The 16829-nt window shown below is 31.9% G+C and overlaps 1 protein-coding gene and 1 long non-coding RNA gene across 2 annotated transcripts in view; one reads left to right on the top strand and one right to left on the bottom strand.

The window, feature by feature from the left end:
- The window catches only part of LOC135267209 (uncharacterized), a 161279-nt gene that overhangs the window by 92716 nt on the left and 51734 nt on the right, over positions 1 to 16829 (bottom strand). The window lies entirely within an intron of this gene.
- Shrm (Shroom) overlaps positions 1 to 16829 on the top strand; it is a 139052-nt gene that overhangs the window by 71444 nt on the left and 50779 nt on the right. The window contains exons 2-3 of the mRNA XM_008200870.3: positions 9607 to 10033; positions 13986 to 14782. Of these exons, the coding sequence (XP_008199092.2) occupies positions 9607 to 10033; positions 13986 to 14782 (1224 nt within the window). The remainder of the gene's footprint in view (positions 1 to 9606; positions 10034 to 13985; positions 14783 to 16829) is intronic.

Genomic DNA, 16829 nt, shown 5'->3' with positions numbered 1-16829 from the left:
TGCGTTCTTCCGCGTAAAAGCGATTAATTTTCAACGGTTCCTTCGGATATTGCCCGCGTCCTACTTACAAATATTTGAACTCTATAAATCTGTCGATTCGACGACTGTGAGATATTAGATAATAATTCTTTTTTCCTAACTGGTAATGCACTCACGCCAAATTAGGATACAACGGCATTCTTCACAGACTCAATCATCATTTTTACGATGTTAAACAAAACACACTTAAACATTCGAATTATTAACATAAATTTAACACCTCATGCCGACGATTTCCGCCGAGGTGCAGAATGCAATTAACCGAAAGCGCCGTTTCAGTGTCTGGAAATTGATCAAACAAAAAAAAAGAAATTTGAAACAGGAAACATATGTGGGAATTTTATTGTTAATTAGAAAACATATAGTTCATAAAAATTCATCTCTTTACAGTAAATGAACAAAAAGAATAAACCCAGTGTTATTGTGAATTGAAAAATATCTTAATTCGCTGCTTTTGTTTTTAATTAGAGAAATCGGCTCTTACACCTTCGCATTTTAAAGAAACTTTTGTTTTTTTGCTAAATTTTAACATTGTTTAAAAGCCGATTACGGCGAAATTGTTCGAAATACCACCGTAATCGCCGTCCAAAAAACATATGAAGCGATAACTCGAAAAAACAATTTTCAACCCCGATTACGGCGAAACTAGATGAGTTAGGACAAAAAATACAATTCCGTCGTAATCGGCACGGCGAAATCTGGCACAGTTTATTACATGTTCGAAAAACATTTAATTATTGCTAATAATAATTCGGGGGTTTTTGTCGGATATCAAAAAAATCTCAGTAAAATCGAAAAAATCGAAAGCTTACAAAAAGTTTTTTGCAGTTTTGCAAGGGAATTTTAGATTCATTACTTTAAAACCATTGAACCTAGCGCAAAGTCTGGCACCTAAGTAATCGACTTGAAAAAAAATCTTGAAACTCCGATTACGGCGAAACTAGAAGAGAACTTAAGCCAAAAATGGTCTTTAATTGGCCTTTTTGGTGTATTTAAGTACGTTTTTGAATTAAAAATTATGTTGTACCCCAAAAAAATTAAAAAAAAAACACAAAGTTAATGTTATTTTCGCTTCTTTCATTCGGTTATTTCGGTTTTAAATTAGAGTCTCACTTAATTTAAGTTGAAAAACGTTGAAGAATCTCAAAAAAACTTTGCAGAAAATTGTGTTTATAAACGAAATTCTCAGTTTTTGTGTAAAATTTGGCTTATGCAGACTGAAAAATAAATGCATTAAGTCAATGATAGCATAATTATTTGTCCTTTTCCAGTTTTTTTTTGTGTTAGAACGCAATTAATTCGTAACATTTTGTTAAAAACATGCAAAAATTAGAAGTTTAAGCCGAACATATTATAACTTTTGCATTTTTTTTATTATTTAAGCAAAAATCGTCCGAAAAATCACAAATTAGATCGAAATTGATGTTATTTTATTTGTGTCACTAGATTCTAGTTGGCTTTTGATGAAAAGAAAGAAACATGACCAGAAAAAACATAAAATTTAGTGGAAATTTGTGTTATTTTTACCTTTAACGTACAATCATGTTTGAAAACCAGGATTTTTTGAGAGACTGCTAGATTAGACCAAAAAATTATCAAATCCGTTATAAAATTACTTTGATTTTGTATTTTTTTAACCATTTTATCGCTCGCAATTTCTTCTCGAAAATAAAAAAGCGAAATAATTTAATAACGCAATAAAAAAATAATAGTTAGTTTTAAAAAAATTGATTTTTACTGAAACTGAAAGAAGACAACAGCTTTTAACGAAATTTCGCAAATTGACTGGCAAACGTGTCCAAATTTATGAAACAAAAAAACAACTATTTAGTAATTTTTCAAAAAATTTGGTCGAAAATGATCTTTTTAATTTAAATTCTCAGTTTTTGTTTGAGTTGTTGCTAGAACGGACCGAACAATTGCCACATTAAGACAATACCTAATTACAGTATCCCTATGGCAATTATTTCGCAAAATTTTGTTAAAAACAAGTTCTCAAGATAAAAGCTACTACCTCTGTCCAAAAATTTTGGAACTTATTTTCGTCTGAATTTCGGGCACAGTGTTACAGTTTGAATTAATATTATGAAACATAATTGCGAAAGGATTATTAGAATAACATCAGATTAATAATAATGATATAATATTTAATACCAAAGTCACATTCACTAAAAAAAACTTCAGGTATAGTAATTTTGTCGAAAGATTTGACTAATAAATAGCTTGAATAAGTGCATTTTTGAACCAGTCTCAGCTTTATTGACCACCCTTGTAATATTTTCTTTGTTTCACTCAATAAAAACATTGTAACTTTTGCCTATTTTTTATTATTTAAGCAAAAATCGTCCGAAAAATCACAAATTAGATCGAAATTGATGTTATTTTATTTCTGTCACTGGATTCTAGTTGGTTTTTGATAAAAAGAAAGAAAAATGACCAGAAAAAACATAAAATTTAGTGGAAATTTGTGGTATTTTTACCTTTCATAAATCATGTTTTTATAAATTATGTTTGAAAACCAGGATTTTTTGAGAGACTGCTAGATCAGCCCAAAAAATTACCAAATCCGTTATAAAATTACATTGATTTTGTTTTTTTTAACCATTCTATCGCTCGCAATTTCTTCTCGAAAATAAAAAAGCGAAATAATTTAATAACGCAATTAAAAAATAATAATTCGTTTTAAAAAAATTGGTTTTTACTTCAAAAACACTGAAATAAGACAACAGCTTTTAACGAAATTTTGCAAATTGACTGGAAAACGTGTCCAAATATATGAAAAAAAAACATAAACTATTTAGTGATTTTACAAAAAATTTGGTCGAAAATGATCTTTTTAAATTAAATTCTCAGTTTTTGTTTGAGATGTTCTAGAACAGACCGAACAATGGCCAAATTAAGACAATTTCTAATTACAGTATACTTATGGCAATTATTTCCAAAATTTTGTTAAAAACAAGTTTTCAAGATAAAAGCTACTACCTCTGTCCAAAAATTTTGGAATTTATTTTCGTCTAAATTTAGGGCACAGTGTTACAATTTTAATTGATATTATTAAACATAATTGCGAAGAGAATTAAAAGAAAAAATTAATAAAAAAAACTTCAGGTATAGTAATTTTTTCGAAAGATATAATAAATAGCTTGAATAATTAGTGCATTTTTGAACCAGTCTCAGCTTTATTGACCGCCCTTGTAATATTTTCTTTGTTTCACTCAATAATAACATTGTTACTTTGTTTTTCTTTCAAGATCATTCGAAAAATGTCATTAGTCATCATCATCACAGAGAAAGTCGAAAATTGTATTTTCTAGATTCATGCCGCTTTGGGCTCCAAAATAAAGTAATTTCAGGAATATCCTCATGGAAAACGTCCTTTTCCATTAGAAGATCACGTAATTTTTGCCATCTTTCCAACTCAGGGTTAATTAATTCTAAGATCACCATCGAAAAAAAATTACAATCAAAGGAGATAACTCACAACTTGAGTGGCTTTAAGAAGAAGCGAATTTTAGGCCGCTAGCTCGTTTGGCTTTGTTCTCCAGGAGCACAAATAGACAAAACAGATGTGTTAGTGGACTTTGAAGCCGCTCCACCTGGTGGTACCACCTCGTCCAAAGTCTCTAATTTGGCTAGGAAACAACCGTTGCATTTCGTCTGTAGTGTGGATAATAATTAATGGGTGTTTCCTTATATGCCTGGAGTGCGTATCGTATCGAGAAGATGGAAGCAAGCAAGTACTTGGGGCCAGTTGGACACCGTTGGTTGTCGACCTGGCCCAGACACCCGCACGACCGGTCCCCAGGTCATCCGCCATCACTACCACCATCAGCAAGCCAGCAAGCAGTTGATGAATGGATGCGCCAAACAGCTCGGTAATGAATTAATGCAAAGCCATAGAATGACGATTAAAATGCGACGGCGAGCCTAGGATTCCTTCCAACTTACGACAAAGTCGAAAAAAGCACCAGAAACGCCCGAGGAAAAATACCGCAACCGCGAGACGTTTAACTCGTATTGTTGATATTAAGAAGTTCCGTTAGATAATCCCATGGATGTTACACTACAATTAAGCTTGTGGATTAGCATGGGTTCTTCGAAGGCGGCGCCAATTAGCGCATAAAGAATCGATTCATCTCGACGATTTTATAGGATTATTAAAAATTACTGACTTTTCAGTGTATTCTTATATTTTTTCGTCAGTTTATTTAGATAAATTGTAAGAGAAATAGGTTTTTCAAAAATAATTTCCTACCCAGAAATTCTGGTCAAATTATCTTAGATATTTTCTTCAGATTAAATTTGAGATAACTCAAAATAGCAAAAAATTGCTCACTTTTCAGTTTCTACTTTTTTCGAGGTGTTTTAAGAGGGTCCTAACTGAATACGTTTTTCAAAAATATTTTTTTTTCAAGTTATTGTCATCCAATTCAATTGAAATAAGATACCTCAAAATGACTGACTTTTCGTGAGTTTATTTTAGCTAAATTGCAAGAGAAATAGGTTTTTCAAAAATAATTTCCTATCTAGAAAAGGAGAAACTTTGGTCAAATTATCGTAGATATTTTCTTTAGATTAAATTTGAACAACTCAAAATGGCAAAAAAATACAAACTTTTTAGTGTTTTCTATTTTTTTCAAGTTTAATTTAATTCTGTTTAAGGTTAGGTTTCCAAAAATAGTTTGTTACCGAGAGGTGCAGTAATTCTTGTAAAATTAGTTTAGATTTTTTTTTCAGAATAAATTTAAGATAACTCAAAAGGACAGACTTTTCAGTGTTTTACATTCTTTTGAGTTAAATTAACCGTTTTTAAACTGAATTGCCATAGAAAGAGGTTTTCAAATACCGAGAGGTGGAGAAATTCTGGTAAGATTTTCTTAAGATTCAACTTAACTTAACTCAAAATGGCAAACAAGTTTAAAATTCTTTAGTGTTTTCTATATTTTTCAAGTTTAGTTTAACTGTTTTTAAAATCAATTGGTCGAGAAATAGGTTTTCCGAGAGGTGACATTATATTATTTTAAAGATTTCCTTCAAATTAAATTTAAGATTACTCAAAATGGCGAAAAAAATATTGAGTTTTCAGTGTTTCCAATTTTTTTTCGAGTTGAATTTAACTGTGTCTAAACCGAATTGTCACAAAAACAGGTTATCAAAAATAATTTGTTACCGAGTTGAGGAAATTCTAGTTAACTATTTTAGAAAGTTTCCTTAGTTTAAAATAAAGACAACTCAAAATGGCAAAAACTTCACTGACTTTTGCAAACCAAATTTTCGGAAAAATAGGTTTTAAAAAATAATTTGTTACCGAGAATTGGAGAAATTCTGGTAAAATTATTTTAGAGATTTTCTTCAGATTAAATGAAAGACAACTCAAAATGGCAAAAAAATTACTGACTTTTCCGCGTTTTTCATTTTTTTTCGAGTTAAATTTAACTGTCTTAACTAAATTTTCAGAAAAATAGGTTTTCAAAAATAATTTGTTACTACCGAGAAGTGGAGAAATTTTGGCAAAATTATTTTAGAGATTTTCTTCAGATTAAATGTAAGACAGCTCAAAATAACAAATGAACTACTCACTTTTCCCTGTTTTCCATTTTTTTTTGAGTTAAATTTAACTGTGTCTAAACTGAATTTTCAGAAAAATAGGTTTTAAAAAATAATTTGTTACCGAGAATTGGAGAAATTCTGGTAAAATGATGTTAGAGATTTTCTTCAGATTAAATGAAAGACAACTCAAAATGGCAAAAAAATTACTGACTTTTCCGCGTTTTCCATTTTTTTCGAGTTAAATTTAACTGTGTCTGAACTAAATTTTCAGAAAAATAGGTTTTCAAAAATAATTTGTTACTACCGAGAAGTGGAGAAATTTTGCTAAAATTATTTTAGAGATTTTCTTCAGATTAAGTGTAAGACAGCTCAAAAAACAAATGAACTACTCACTTTTCCGTGTTTTCCTTTTTTTTGAGTTAAATTTAACTGTGTCTAAACTGAATTTTCAGAAAAATAGGTTTTAAAAAATAATTTGTTACCGAGAATTGGAGAAATTCTGGTAAAATGATGTTAGAGATTTTCTTCAGATTAAATGAAAGACAACTCAAAATGGGAAAAAAATTACTGACTTTTCCGCATTTTCCATTTTTTTCGAGGTTAATTTAACTGTGTCTTAACTAAATTTTCAGAAAAATAGGTTTTCAAAAATAATTTGTTACTACCGAGAAGTGGAGAAATATTGGTAAAATTATTTTAGAGATTTTCTTCAGATTAAGTGTAAGACAGCTCAAAAAACAAATGAACTACTCACTTTTCCGTGTTTTCCTTCTTTTTTGAGTTAAATTTAACTGTGTCTAAACTGAATTTTCAGAAAAATATGTTTTAAAAACTAATTTGTTACCGAGAACTGGACAAATTCTGGTAAAATTATATTAGGGATTTTCTTCAGATTAAATTTAAGACAACTCAAAATGGGAAAAAAATAACTGAGTTTTCCGTGATTTACATTTTTTGCGAGTTAAATTTAACTGTGTCTAAACTGAATTTTCAGAAAAATAGGTTTTCAATAATAATTTGTTACCGAGAATTGGAGAAATTCTGGTAAAATTATTTTGGAGATTTCGTATAAATCTCTCCGACGTTTGATTTGAAGGCAGTAAAAAGTTTGCTTAATGGTTTAGCAGTCAGTGGTACGGAGGCATGCTGGGCAATGAAGAATTCGCCAACTGAAGAGCATTGTCTTGAATTATGTGGGTCTTTGAAAGTCTTACATCGAAATCTCATTACCGGAGCACAGGACGGCCCAACTCTATCGCCGATAAAATTTTTACTTGAGTGCAAAACTCGATTGTGATAAAGCTCGTTATGTAAGGCCAATATCAATAACCGATAATTGCGGAAAAAATCCCCATGGTCAATGACTCAGAGCAAATCTATCGTCAATCGGAAAAGTAGGTTGACCAAACAACTGAATTCGGTATTAATCACCACTGTTTGACAGGTTAATTATTTTTAATTTACCGGCAGTGATTGGTTTCGTTCATCGCAAAAAAACAACACATAGTTATTATGTCATAATTCAATTGTCGTACCCAACTATCCAATAAGATAATTCAAACTTTACAACATGTTCACCTTAATGAATCACAAATATCTATAAATCAATCTGGTTAATGTTGCAGAAAATGCGAAGGAGGTAGAGCAGCGGGTGTCGGATTGTTATCACCGGTGATATTTAACATGTAATTGAGGGCTGGTAGCTCACACCTTGAGGGGGCACGAGAGTGACTGACTGGCTTTCTAAACGCAAAAATATAAAAGTGCATAGCTCGTAAATAGCACACGTGGAATGCATTTTGCCGTTTCATTTTTTCACAGTTTTAAATTCTTCTATAAAGGGTACACTTGTCCTTCCAAAGGTCTAAAGGAGTAGAGACGTAATAAAAGCATCTGGCAAAAGATAACGGTAAAAATTAACTAATTACTAAGTATGAAGGGATTATTCCAAATTTTACTCGAAAAATTTGTAATTTTTCTAGAAACACATCCTTATAACACAACCCTTCACTTTAATACCTTCAATTGTAAAAACTTAAAAAAAAAATAAACTGCAATTAAACTATGTAATAGAAAATTTGAGACTCTGAAATGAAGGTAATTTAACTCCAGGAAAACATTCTTCTGGCCTTTGCCTAGATCGTCACTATTCGTCAAATAAAAGAGTAGTTTGACTTCTAAGTCAAAAAACGCACTTAAGATCGGTTTATAGAAGCGTTATTAATTTAAATCGCAATTAAATGCGTGATTAACGGATCACGTGACGGCCCTTAGCTTTTTTTTTGTTAATCTCAAAACTTGAAATTAAATAGTTATGTGTCTAACACATGTAATTACATCTCCAATAGCAACAAATTCTACTTAGCAACTTTGAAAATGTTTGAAATGAAGATAACTTTTTGTTATAATAAATACATTCCACACAGTTTTTTGATAACAGCATTTCAACCTTATAATCCTCTTCCATTTAAAATTTTTTTGAGAATAAAGGCACAGGCAACTTAAAAAAAACAACTTTGTCTTAAATGAAAACGCTTATTAGAGCAGTGAAAACGTTTCCCTGTATCTTCTTTCTAACCCAAGTTATTTAAACTTGAAGTTATGACGTCATGACCGCTTATCGAACATTTGGTCCGATAATAAGATCAAATGGTTTTTGACTTTCACGAGACACTGACAGAGTCTATCAAAACTTGACAAAACTTATCAGATATTTTCGCGAAGTTCAAGACAAAATTTAGTCGAAAAAGTAGGTAATTTTTGACTGATCCTTTGGTTTTTTGATTAGATGATTTTTGGTGTTGCGAAAATGTCCAAATATTTGTCCTGTTTTTTGGTATTGAGAGGGTTCACTGATAAGAGATTCTATGATGAAAGGCGGCTGTGACGTCACAACTTCTTTTTTTCGATGCGATTATCTTGCTTATTTTTTATCGCAAAAAATTTTGAAAAGAACCTACTTGTTTAGAATGAACGATATTTTCAATTTCCGTGAAAATATAAAACAGATAAAATAAGTTAATCAGTTGTCAATGCCTTTAATACAAAGAAAACGCAAAGTATTATGTCACGTAATATTCCCAATGCATTATTTTGTTTCTGTTTTCTTTCTGTATGCTTTTAGTTAGTGCTTTTTAATGTTTTGTATGTTGGAAAATAGAAAAAAAAATAATTTTAAACGCCAAGTTCATAGATGGGTTGTTTATCTAATGAAAAACTAAATGAATTCAACAATTCAAACTCATAAATCAAAAATGTACAAAAATACGTAATTTGTAGTATTATACAGAGTGATTCAAAAGTCTCAAACCATTTCTTAAGTATAAATAGCTATATTATCAAAAATTTGCCAATAAACAAAGCTACTAATGCTTTCTAAAAGATATAATTTTGAAAACAAACTGTTAGAAGCTGACCTATAAAGAAAAACTTCATAGAAAAACACGTACAAATGGTATTATATTTATAGTCTGCAGATTTTCTTTAAAATTCAAAACATCCCTAATTTTTTTCATAAGTTTATTGATTTTTTGTTATTAATTTAATATTTTTGATAGAGAAATTTACAGGAATTTTGAAAAAAAAACACATGCACAAAGGAAGTAGTTCATTAAATATCTATGAAAACAAGCTCTGAATTCTTTTTATGTTAGTAATTAATTGATTATGTATTAGCAAAACCTTGGTACAGAGACTATTTTACTACACAAAGATATATCTCAATTTTTTACTCAAATTTTTTGTATAAATTTTATTTTTAGTTTTATCATCTACTATGTATTGTTTGCTAAAAAATCTAACCGGAAAATCTCAAAAATTTGTTTTTTTTTTTTAAGTAAAGACAATTTATTAATCCCATCCCATCAGAATAAACCATTGTCCTTTGAAATTACACGAAATAACAAAGATTTGTTTAAAAAATTGGTAATGGGGTAAAACTGGGAAAAATTTTTCACTTGGACAAAAAAGTTGCATCGACACGAGTATGTATTTTAATTTAATAATTTTTTTTTGTAGAAGTCGAACTAATGGCTTCGAAGGTAAGCCCTACCGTCCGGCCAAGCACCCCTCTCTGGCCTCTACAATGATGCCGTCACGTTCGACTCCAAACCTGCAATCGAAGAGCCATCCGACCATCTACTCCTACCTCCAGCCTACGTCCAGTTTTAAGGGTTCATCCCGCGATGATGATTCGCCGCCGCCTGCGCCCCCCGTGCGAGATTCATCAAGTCTCAAATCGATCAAATACGGTCCTGGACACGAAAAATTCCCATCTTGGCCAGTGCCAGCTGCTGCCGAGACGCCACAAGCTCTCAGGGGACCTCCAAGCGGCGGCTCACATCGGTCCAAGTCATGGACCGATCATACCAATTACCCCAAGGAGAAGGTCGTAGCCTATACAAGGCCCTACATGAAGCGACAGCACTCTGCCTATACGCAGCAAGTACGTCCACTTAACAATAAACGACAAAAAAATAATCAATTTACTCTGCCTATTTAAAAACATTTGAAAATTCCGAACAAAAGGTTCGCAGGCAAAATCTTTCAAGGGCAGTTGATTTTTTCACACAATTATTAGTAAAAGATGGCCAAATAAGATGATACTGATGACCGTTTAAAGGGCAAGTGTTCCGAAGACTTTTGCGTAAAACAGTGATTTCTCAAAAAGAAAGCAGACATAACAAATGATCTCCCGCAATCATTGCCTGATTTGCAAATTAGAAAGCAATCTTTCCACGATAAAAAAGTAATTCACAAGTTTGGACGAAGAACACTGTACAATACAAACAGAGCACCCAAACATACAAATGTTATTACAATTTTAGATACGAAAAATTCACATTTTTGGAACACATGAGGCGGTCTTCAAGCATATCATTGTCTCATAAGAAGTCACAAATCATTTATTTTAGGAAATCTTTGTATATGATCCTAATCTATGTCCAACGTGTCTTCAAAATTGTGGAAAAAACCCAAGTCAAAATACCACAGGCTTATTGTCAAAGTTGAAAAAAGGTTGATTAAATAGGCATGTTTCGAAATAATTGGTTCATCTTCAGCTTTTTTTAAAACACTGAAATTACATGATCAGAAACAAACAAAAATACAAAAAATAAGCAGTGACAATGACGTTGAACTGAAGTGGAAAACTAAACGAAAATTATATTTTTTAATCACGGTCAAATCCAATCAAATTCGAAAAGAATTTTTCAAAATTTGTAATCGAGTTTATATTGAAATATGAATTATGAAATATGATTTTACAAGTGCAGAGTTCATAAAATTATGTGAAACACCTTATTAATTGATGCGAAATAGATATCTGTATATCTTTACCAAGAGAGAGAAGAGGCTTACAGAAGAATGTTACAAATACGATTTTTTCGATGACTTTTTATAACAGTACGTTATTTCCTCCCGAGGGAGCAAAATGAGGGAGGAAAATATGTTATTTGCTCGCCAGGGAGGAAGAAACGTGTTTTCTGCGGGTGCCACACACTTATAAATCAGGTGTAATTTTTCACCATTGTTTATTTTACTTTTTCTTATTTTATTATTGTATATTTACTTTTATTATTTTTATTTTTTTTACTTTTATTACTTTTATTATTTTTGTAATTGAGCTTTTTTTTAACGAATTACTTCCATAAGACACCTAGACAATGAAAAACGATATTTTCTGATGAGACCGACGAAAAATATCATTTTTTGTGTTCAATGAAATTTTATTTATGCAAGAAATGTCTCTGTAATTCCGTTATCACTTCGCTGGATCATTCTCTGTTTGAAGGCAGAGTATTTCCTTTTGCGTCTCTATCGGCTCTAGTTTTCGAGATATAGGTAACTAACATCAGCATTTATTTAGAAAAATGCACATAGCTTTTACACCTCTGTTCCCTTAGATTTTTTTGCTGTTGTTGAGAAACTGTTGGACGTTAATTTCCAAAATTGCCAGCACATTTTTCTTACCACAGCTCTAGTTTTTGAGATATGGGCCAATCACTTTTCATAATCTCTTAATTGGAATCTCGAGCTGATGGCCAAATTTGGACGTCAGATTTGAAATCTACACTCCAAAAGTATATAAAATCAACTTCAAATTTACAGCAGCAGACAAAAACCAAAATTTTGTAAACCAGTGATGATAAATTATTTAAGATTTTAACGTATAGTCACGATCAAAAGGCATGACACTACTAAATCCGCAGCCTTAAATCAGTTCGATATGTTACAGATAAGGTAATAAAAAAATATTGTTATATTAATATTATAATAATATTAATATTATAATAACATAATATGAAATTTTATTTATGCAAAAAATGTCTCTGTAATTCTATTATCACTTCGCTGGATCATTCTCTGTTTGAAGGCAGAGTATCTTTCTCTGGATTTTTTAAGTAATAAAATCATTGGCTTCTTCAAATACATCGTTGTCCGTATTAATAAAAGTACTGCACAACTTTTTTCTATCAGCTCTAGTTTTCGAGATATAGGTAACTAACATCAGCATTTATTTAGAAAATGCACATAGCTTTTACACCTCTGTTGCCTCAGATTTTTTTGCTGTTGTTGAGAAACTGTTGGACGTTAATTTCCAAAATTGCCAGCACATTTTTCTTACCACAGCTCTAGTTTTTGAGATATGGGCCAATCACTTTTCATAATCTCTTAATTGGAATCTCGAGCTGATGGCCAAATTTGGACGTCAGATTTGAAATCTACACTCCAAATGTATATAGAATCAACTTTAAATTTACAGCAGCAGACAAAAATCGAAATTTTGTAAACCACTGGTAATAAATAATTCAAGATTTTAACGTACAGTCACCATCAAAAGGCATGACACCGCTAAATCCGCAGCCTTAAATCAGTTAGATATGTTACAGATAATGTAATAATATAATATTATTATAATAATATTAATATTATAATAATATAATATGAAATTTTATTTATGCAAGAAATGTCTCTGTAATTCTATTATCACTTCGCTGGATCATTCTCTTTTGAAGGCAGAGTATCTTTCTCTGGATTTTTTAAGTAATAAAATCATTGGCTTCTTCAAATACATCGTTGTCCGTATTAATAAAAGTACTGCAAAACTTTTTTCTATCAACTCTAGTTTTCGAAATATAGGTAACTAACATCAGCATTTATTTAGAAAAATGCACATAGCTTTTACACCTCTGTTCCCTCAGATTTTTTTGCTGTTGTTGAGAAACTGTTGGACGTTAATTTCCAAAATTGCCAGCACATTTTTCTTATCACAGCTCTAGTTTTTGAGATATGGGCCAATCACTTTTCATAATCTCTTAATTGGAATCTCGAGCTGATGGCCAAATTTGGACGTCAGATTTGAAATCTACACTCCAAATGAATATAGAATCAACTTTAAATTTACAGCAGCAGACAAAAATGGAAATTTTGTAAACCACTGGTAATAAATAATTCAAGATTTTAACGTACAGTCACCATCAAAAGGCATGACACCACTAAATCCGCAGCCTTAAATCAGTTCGATATGTTACAGATAATGTAATAATATAATATTATTATAATAATATTAATATTATAATAATATAATATGAAATTTTATTTATGCAAGAAATGTCTCTGTAATTCTATTATCACTTCGCTGGATCATTCTCTGTTTGAAGTCAGAGTATCTTTCTCTGGATTTTTTAAGTAATAAAATCATTGGCTTCTTCAAATACATCGTTGTCCGTATTAATAAAAGTACTGCAAAACTTTTTTCTATCAACTCTAGTTGTCGAAATATAGGTAACTAACATCAGCATTTATTTAGAAAAATGCACATAGCTTTTACACCTCTGTTGCCTCAGATTTTTTTGGTGTTGTTAAGAAACTGTTGGACGCTAATTTCAAAATTGCCAGCACATTTTTCTTACCACAGCTCTAGTTTTTGAGATATGGGTCAATCTTCATAATCTCTTAAATGGAATCTCTAGCTGATTGCCAAATTTGGACGTCAGATTTGAAATCTACACTCCAAATGTATATAGAATCAACTTTAAATTTACAGCAGCTGACAAAAATCGAAATTTTGTAAACCACTGGTAATAAATAATTCAAGATTTTAACGTACAGTCACTATCAAAAGGCATGACACCCCTAAATCCGCAGCCTTAAATCATTGCGATATGTTACAGATAATGTAATAATATAATACATTTGACTTTGTAAATCGTTTTGTTGACCTAAAAGTCAAATTTCTGTTGAGAGGCGTGTCATTCTTTTTGATAGTGACTGTACAACCAGCCTTCAATTTTTATGACCAGTAATGATTATATCCTGTTTTCCGACCCAAAACTAGTTAGGAATATGTCATGAAGGAACTTTTTGATAATTTCAATTAATTGTTTTTCTCACAGAAACTCAAAACTGTGATGGAACGTTGTGAGAAAATCCCTCCCGAAACGTACGAATCCCGCTACAACGAGCACTTGTACTTATCGCACGTTGACCGTGACGGTAAGCCTTTGGGCGACATGGACTACATGGTGCCATCCCCTCCCGAGAGGGACCTCCCCGGCAAACCCCAACTGACCCAAGCCGACCTGGAGGAGTACGCGCGTTCGTACCAAGAGCCCTCCTTCGACACCTCCCTCACCAAATCCGGCCTGGAGGAGTTCATGGAGTACACCCGCCACTACGACGACTCCAAACACCTCCACCAGAAGCAGCTCTCCTACGCCCAGTCCGAGGGCTACCACAGCTACGTTTCCAGTAGCGACTCGACCTCCACCCCCTTCCTGGACCGCTTGAGGAGGGACAGTGAAGCGGTGGTCACTAGACCATCCTGGGACGAGGCAGAGCAGGAGCACACCAGGAGGGAAGGAAGAGATAGTGTAGTGACGACAAGTTCGGGGTCGGTGTCTTCTAGTGAAACTTTGAAATGGCACGGGTCGATGAGTGATGTGTCGGTCGCGAGCAGTTCTTACACACATCTTGCCAATTCGAGTTCGTCGGTTTCGAGACAATTGATCGCGCATAGTGCGAGAGTGCAAACGCCGCAAAGACATCATTCGGAGAGTGTTTTGTACATGGGGGGCGAGAATCCGGACAGTTGGAAGGATAAAGAGAGTAGGAATAATAACACGAATAAACTTAAATTGTTTCCGGTGAATACTTATACGGTGCAGGAGGCTGATGGGAGCGTCAACAGCAGGTGTGTAAAGTGATGAAGGATGGGGGTATTATTTAACCACGTTTCGGGCCGACTTCCTGTTATATAATATTACGAGATTAATTGCATTTTTGGGCGAAATGAGCACACAAAAAAAGAAAAAATAAACAAATTTCAAATCACAGAACAAAATAAGAAAACGAATGCAGTAATCAATCCACTTCAAAATTGGCAACAACTCGTCCAACCTTGACAGAGTGAAAATGGAGATTTATTTCGCGAGTTTAACAATTAGGTACAACGGCTGATTTAACAAAATTCCATCCAATGCCTTACATAATTGTCTATATAAAGCAAAATATATAAAAAATTGTACACTTTACGAGTATATAAAATACATAGGTAATGAAAAAAAAAACGTTCGGAATTAATTTTCTGGAAAAATTTCGGCGACAATATAACTCTAACTTTAACGGTTTAGGTTCAAGAATTTTCCAAAAACCTTTTAAGATAATACAGCTGATAGAAATAAACGATCATTTTCGAAGGAAATTTATTTTTTTTTGAATTCTTTATTTTTAGTAGGATTTGATATTATCAGTAATTATCTTTTATAGAATTAAATAACAAACATAATTACATCGCAAAATCCTTTTAAAACTCGGAATTGACTGATAAGTGATAATAATTAAAAGAATTAAATGGGCATCACATAAATTATAGACATTTAAAATAAATAACTTATTTTAAAATTTATTAGATCCATAAGTTCAGGACAGTTAAGTTATTTAGAATTTTGTACATAAAACACAATGAAAAATTTCTACGCCTCATGTCGAATATAGGACAAAAAAAGATGGTCCGATTTTAAGAAAATTATATTATGTGGTTTAAATTCTATCAATATGAATTTTCTAAAAGAGAGCTCAAATAATAATAAAACCATAATCGATTCGTATTTGATCAAAGAAATAAATAACATTTTTAATATAAACAATTTTTTTATTATTGTTGTTTTATATCGGGTGATTCAAAAATATGTGGCATAATTTTAACCACGAATACCCCTCTACAATTAAGAATAAATAGGATAATATTTACTGACCCACCACAAAAAATTGGAAAATTACAATTTTTCAAAAATTGGTATGGAAAAATGCTTTTTTGAAAATATTTTTGTTACCGTTCATGCGATTATTATGAAATTTTGCATGTCAAGAGACACAAAGACGCCCTTTGATATGGTGTAAATGGAAATCTTGTAAAAGCTATACATTTCCGGTGACAAGGGGGCCCTTCCAGTTTTTAGGTGCTAACTCAATTTTTCGGCCTATAAACACGTATTTTTGATACCAAAAATCAAAAGCTCAATTATTTTTTAATAAAAAAAGTACTCTTGCTTCATATCGTCAAAATGTACCGTTCTCGAGTTATTTGGGATTAAACTAAACTCTACACCGCAGTGCAGAATAAAAAAGTATAAATTTTGAGCATACCATTACCTTGGAAACTGTTGACTAAGAATGACACAGCTGTCATTGCTGTCACATTTGATGTCAATTTCATTTAATCTAAAGTAAAATTTGATTATTTCTTGATGATAATAGTTAAAGACACGATTATGTGTTGGAAGAAATAATGCATGAGCTAGCGGTAGCCGTCCCGGCATCACAACTTGATCTGATGCCACACCACCAGAAAACGATTTTCCCTCCAAATCGCTGTTTTTATCAATATTTCAATACTTGCATTATAAAACTATCTATAACCCAAATAAAGGATTAAATCGATCAGAGACCAAGAACATAACCTCAACTGTAACAAATCACAAAATAAAATCTTATCAACCATTTATAGTGCCATTATTGCAATTTTTCTTTAATAGGAAGGTAATTAAATCCACAGGTTGTTGAAACCTGCAAAGAATAACGCACGGTTTAATGTTTATTTACATTCTTAAAAATTACAAGAACTTCAACAACAATAAGCATGAAAGCAACAAATGCCGCTAGAGCGCTAGCTGGCGGGCTGGCGGCTGTGCTATTTTTCGTAAGCGCGAAAAACAAATCATAAAGTCATAACAATAAAA

This window comes from Tribolium castaneum, chromosome 1 (genome assembly GCF_031307605.1).
Source record: "Tribolium castaneum strain GA2 chromosome 1, icTriCast1.1, whole genome shotgun sequence".
NCBI classification, from domain to species: domain Eukaryota; kingdom Metazoa; phylum Arthropoda; class Insecta; order Coleoptera; family Tenebrionidae; genus Tribolium; species Tribolium castaneum.
This window is presented reverse-complemented; position numbering and strand designations above follow the sequence as displayed.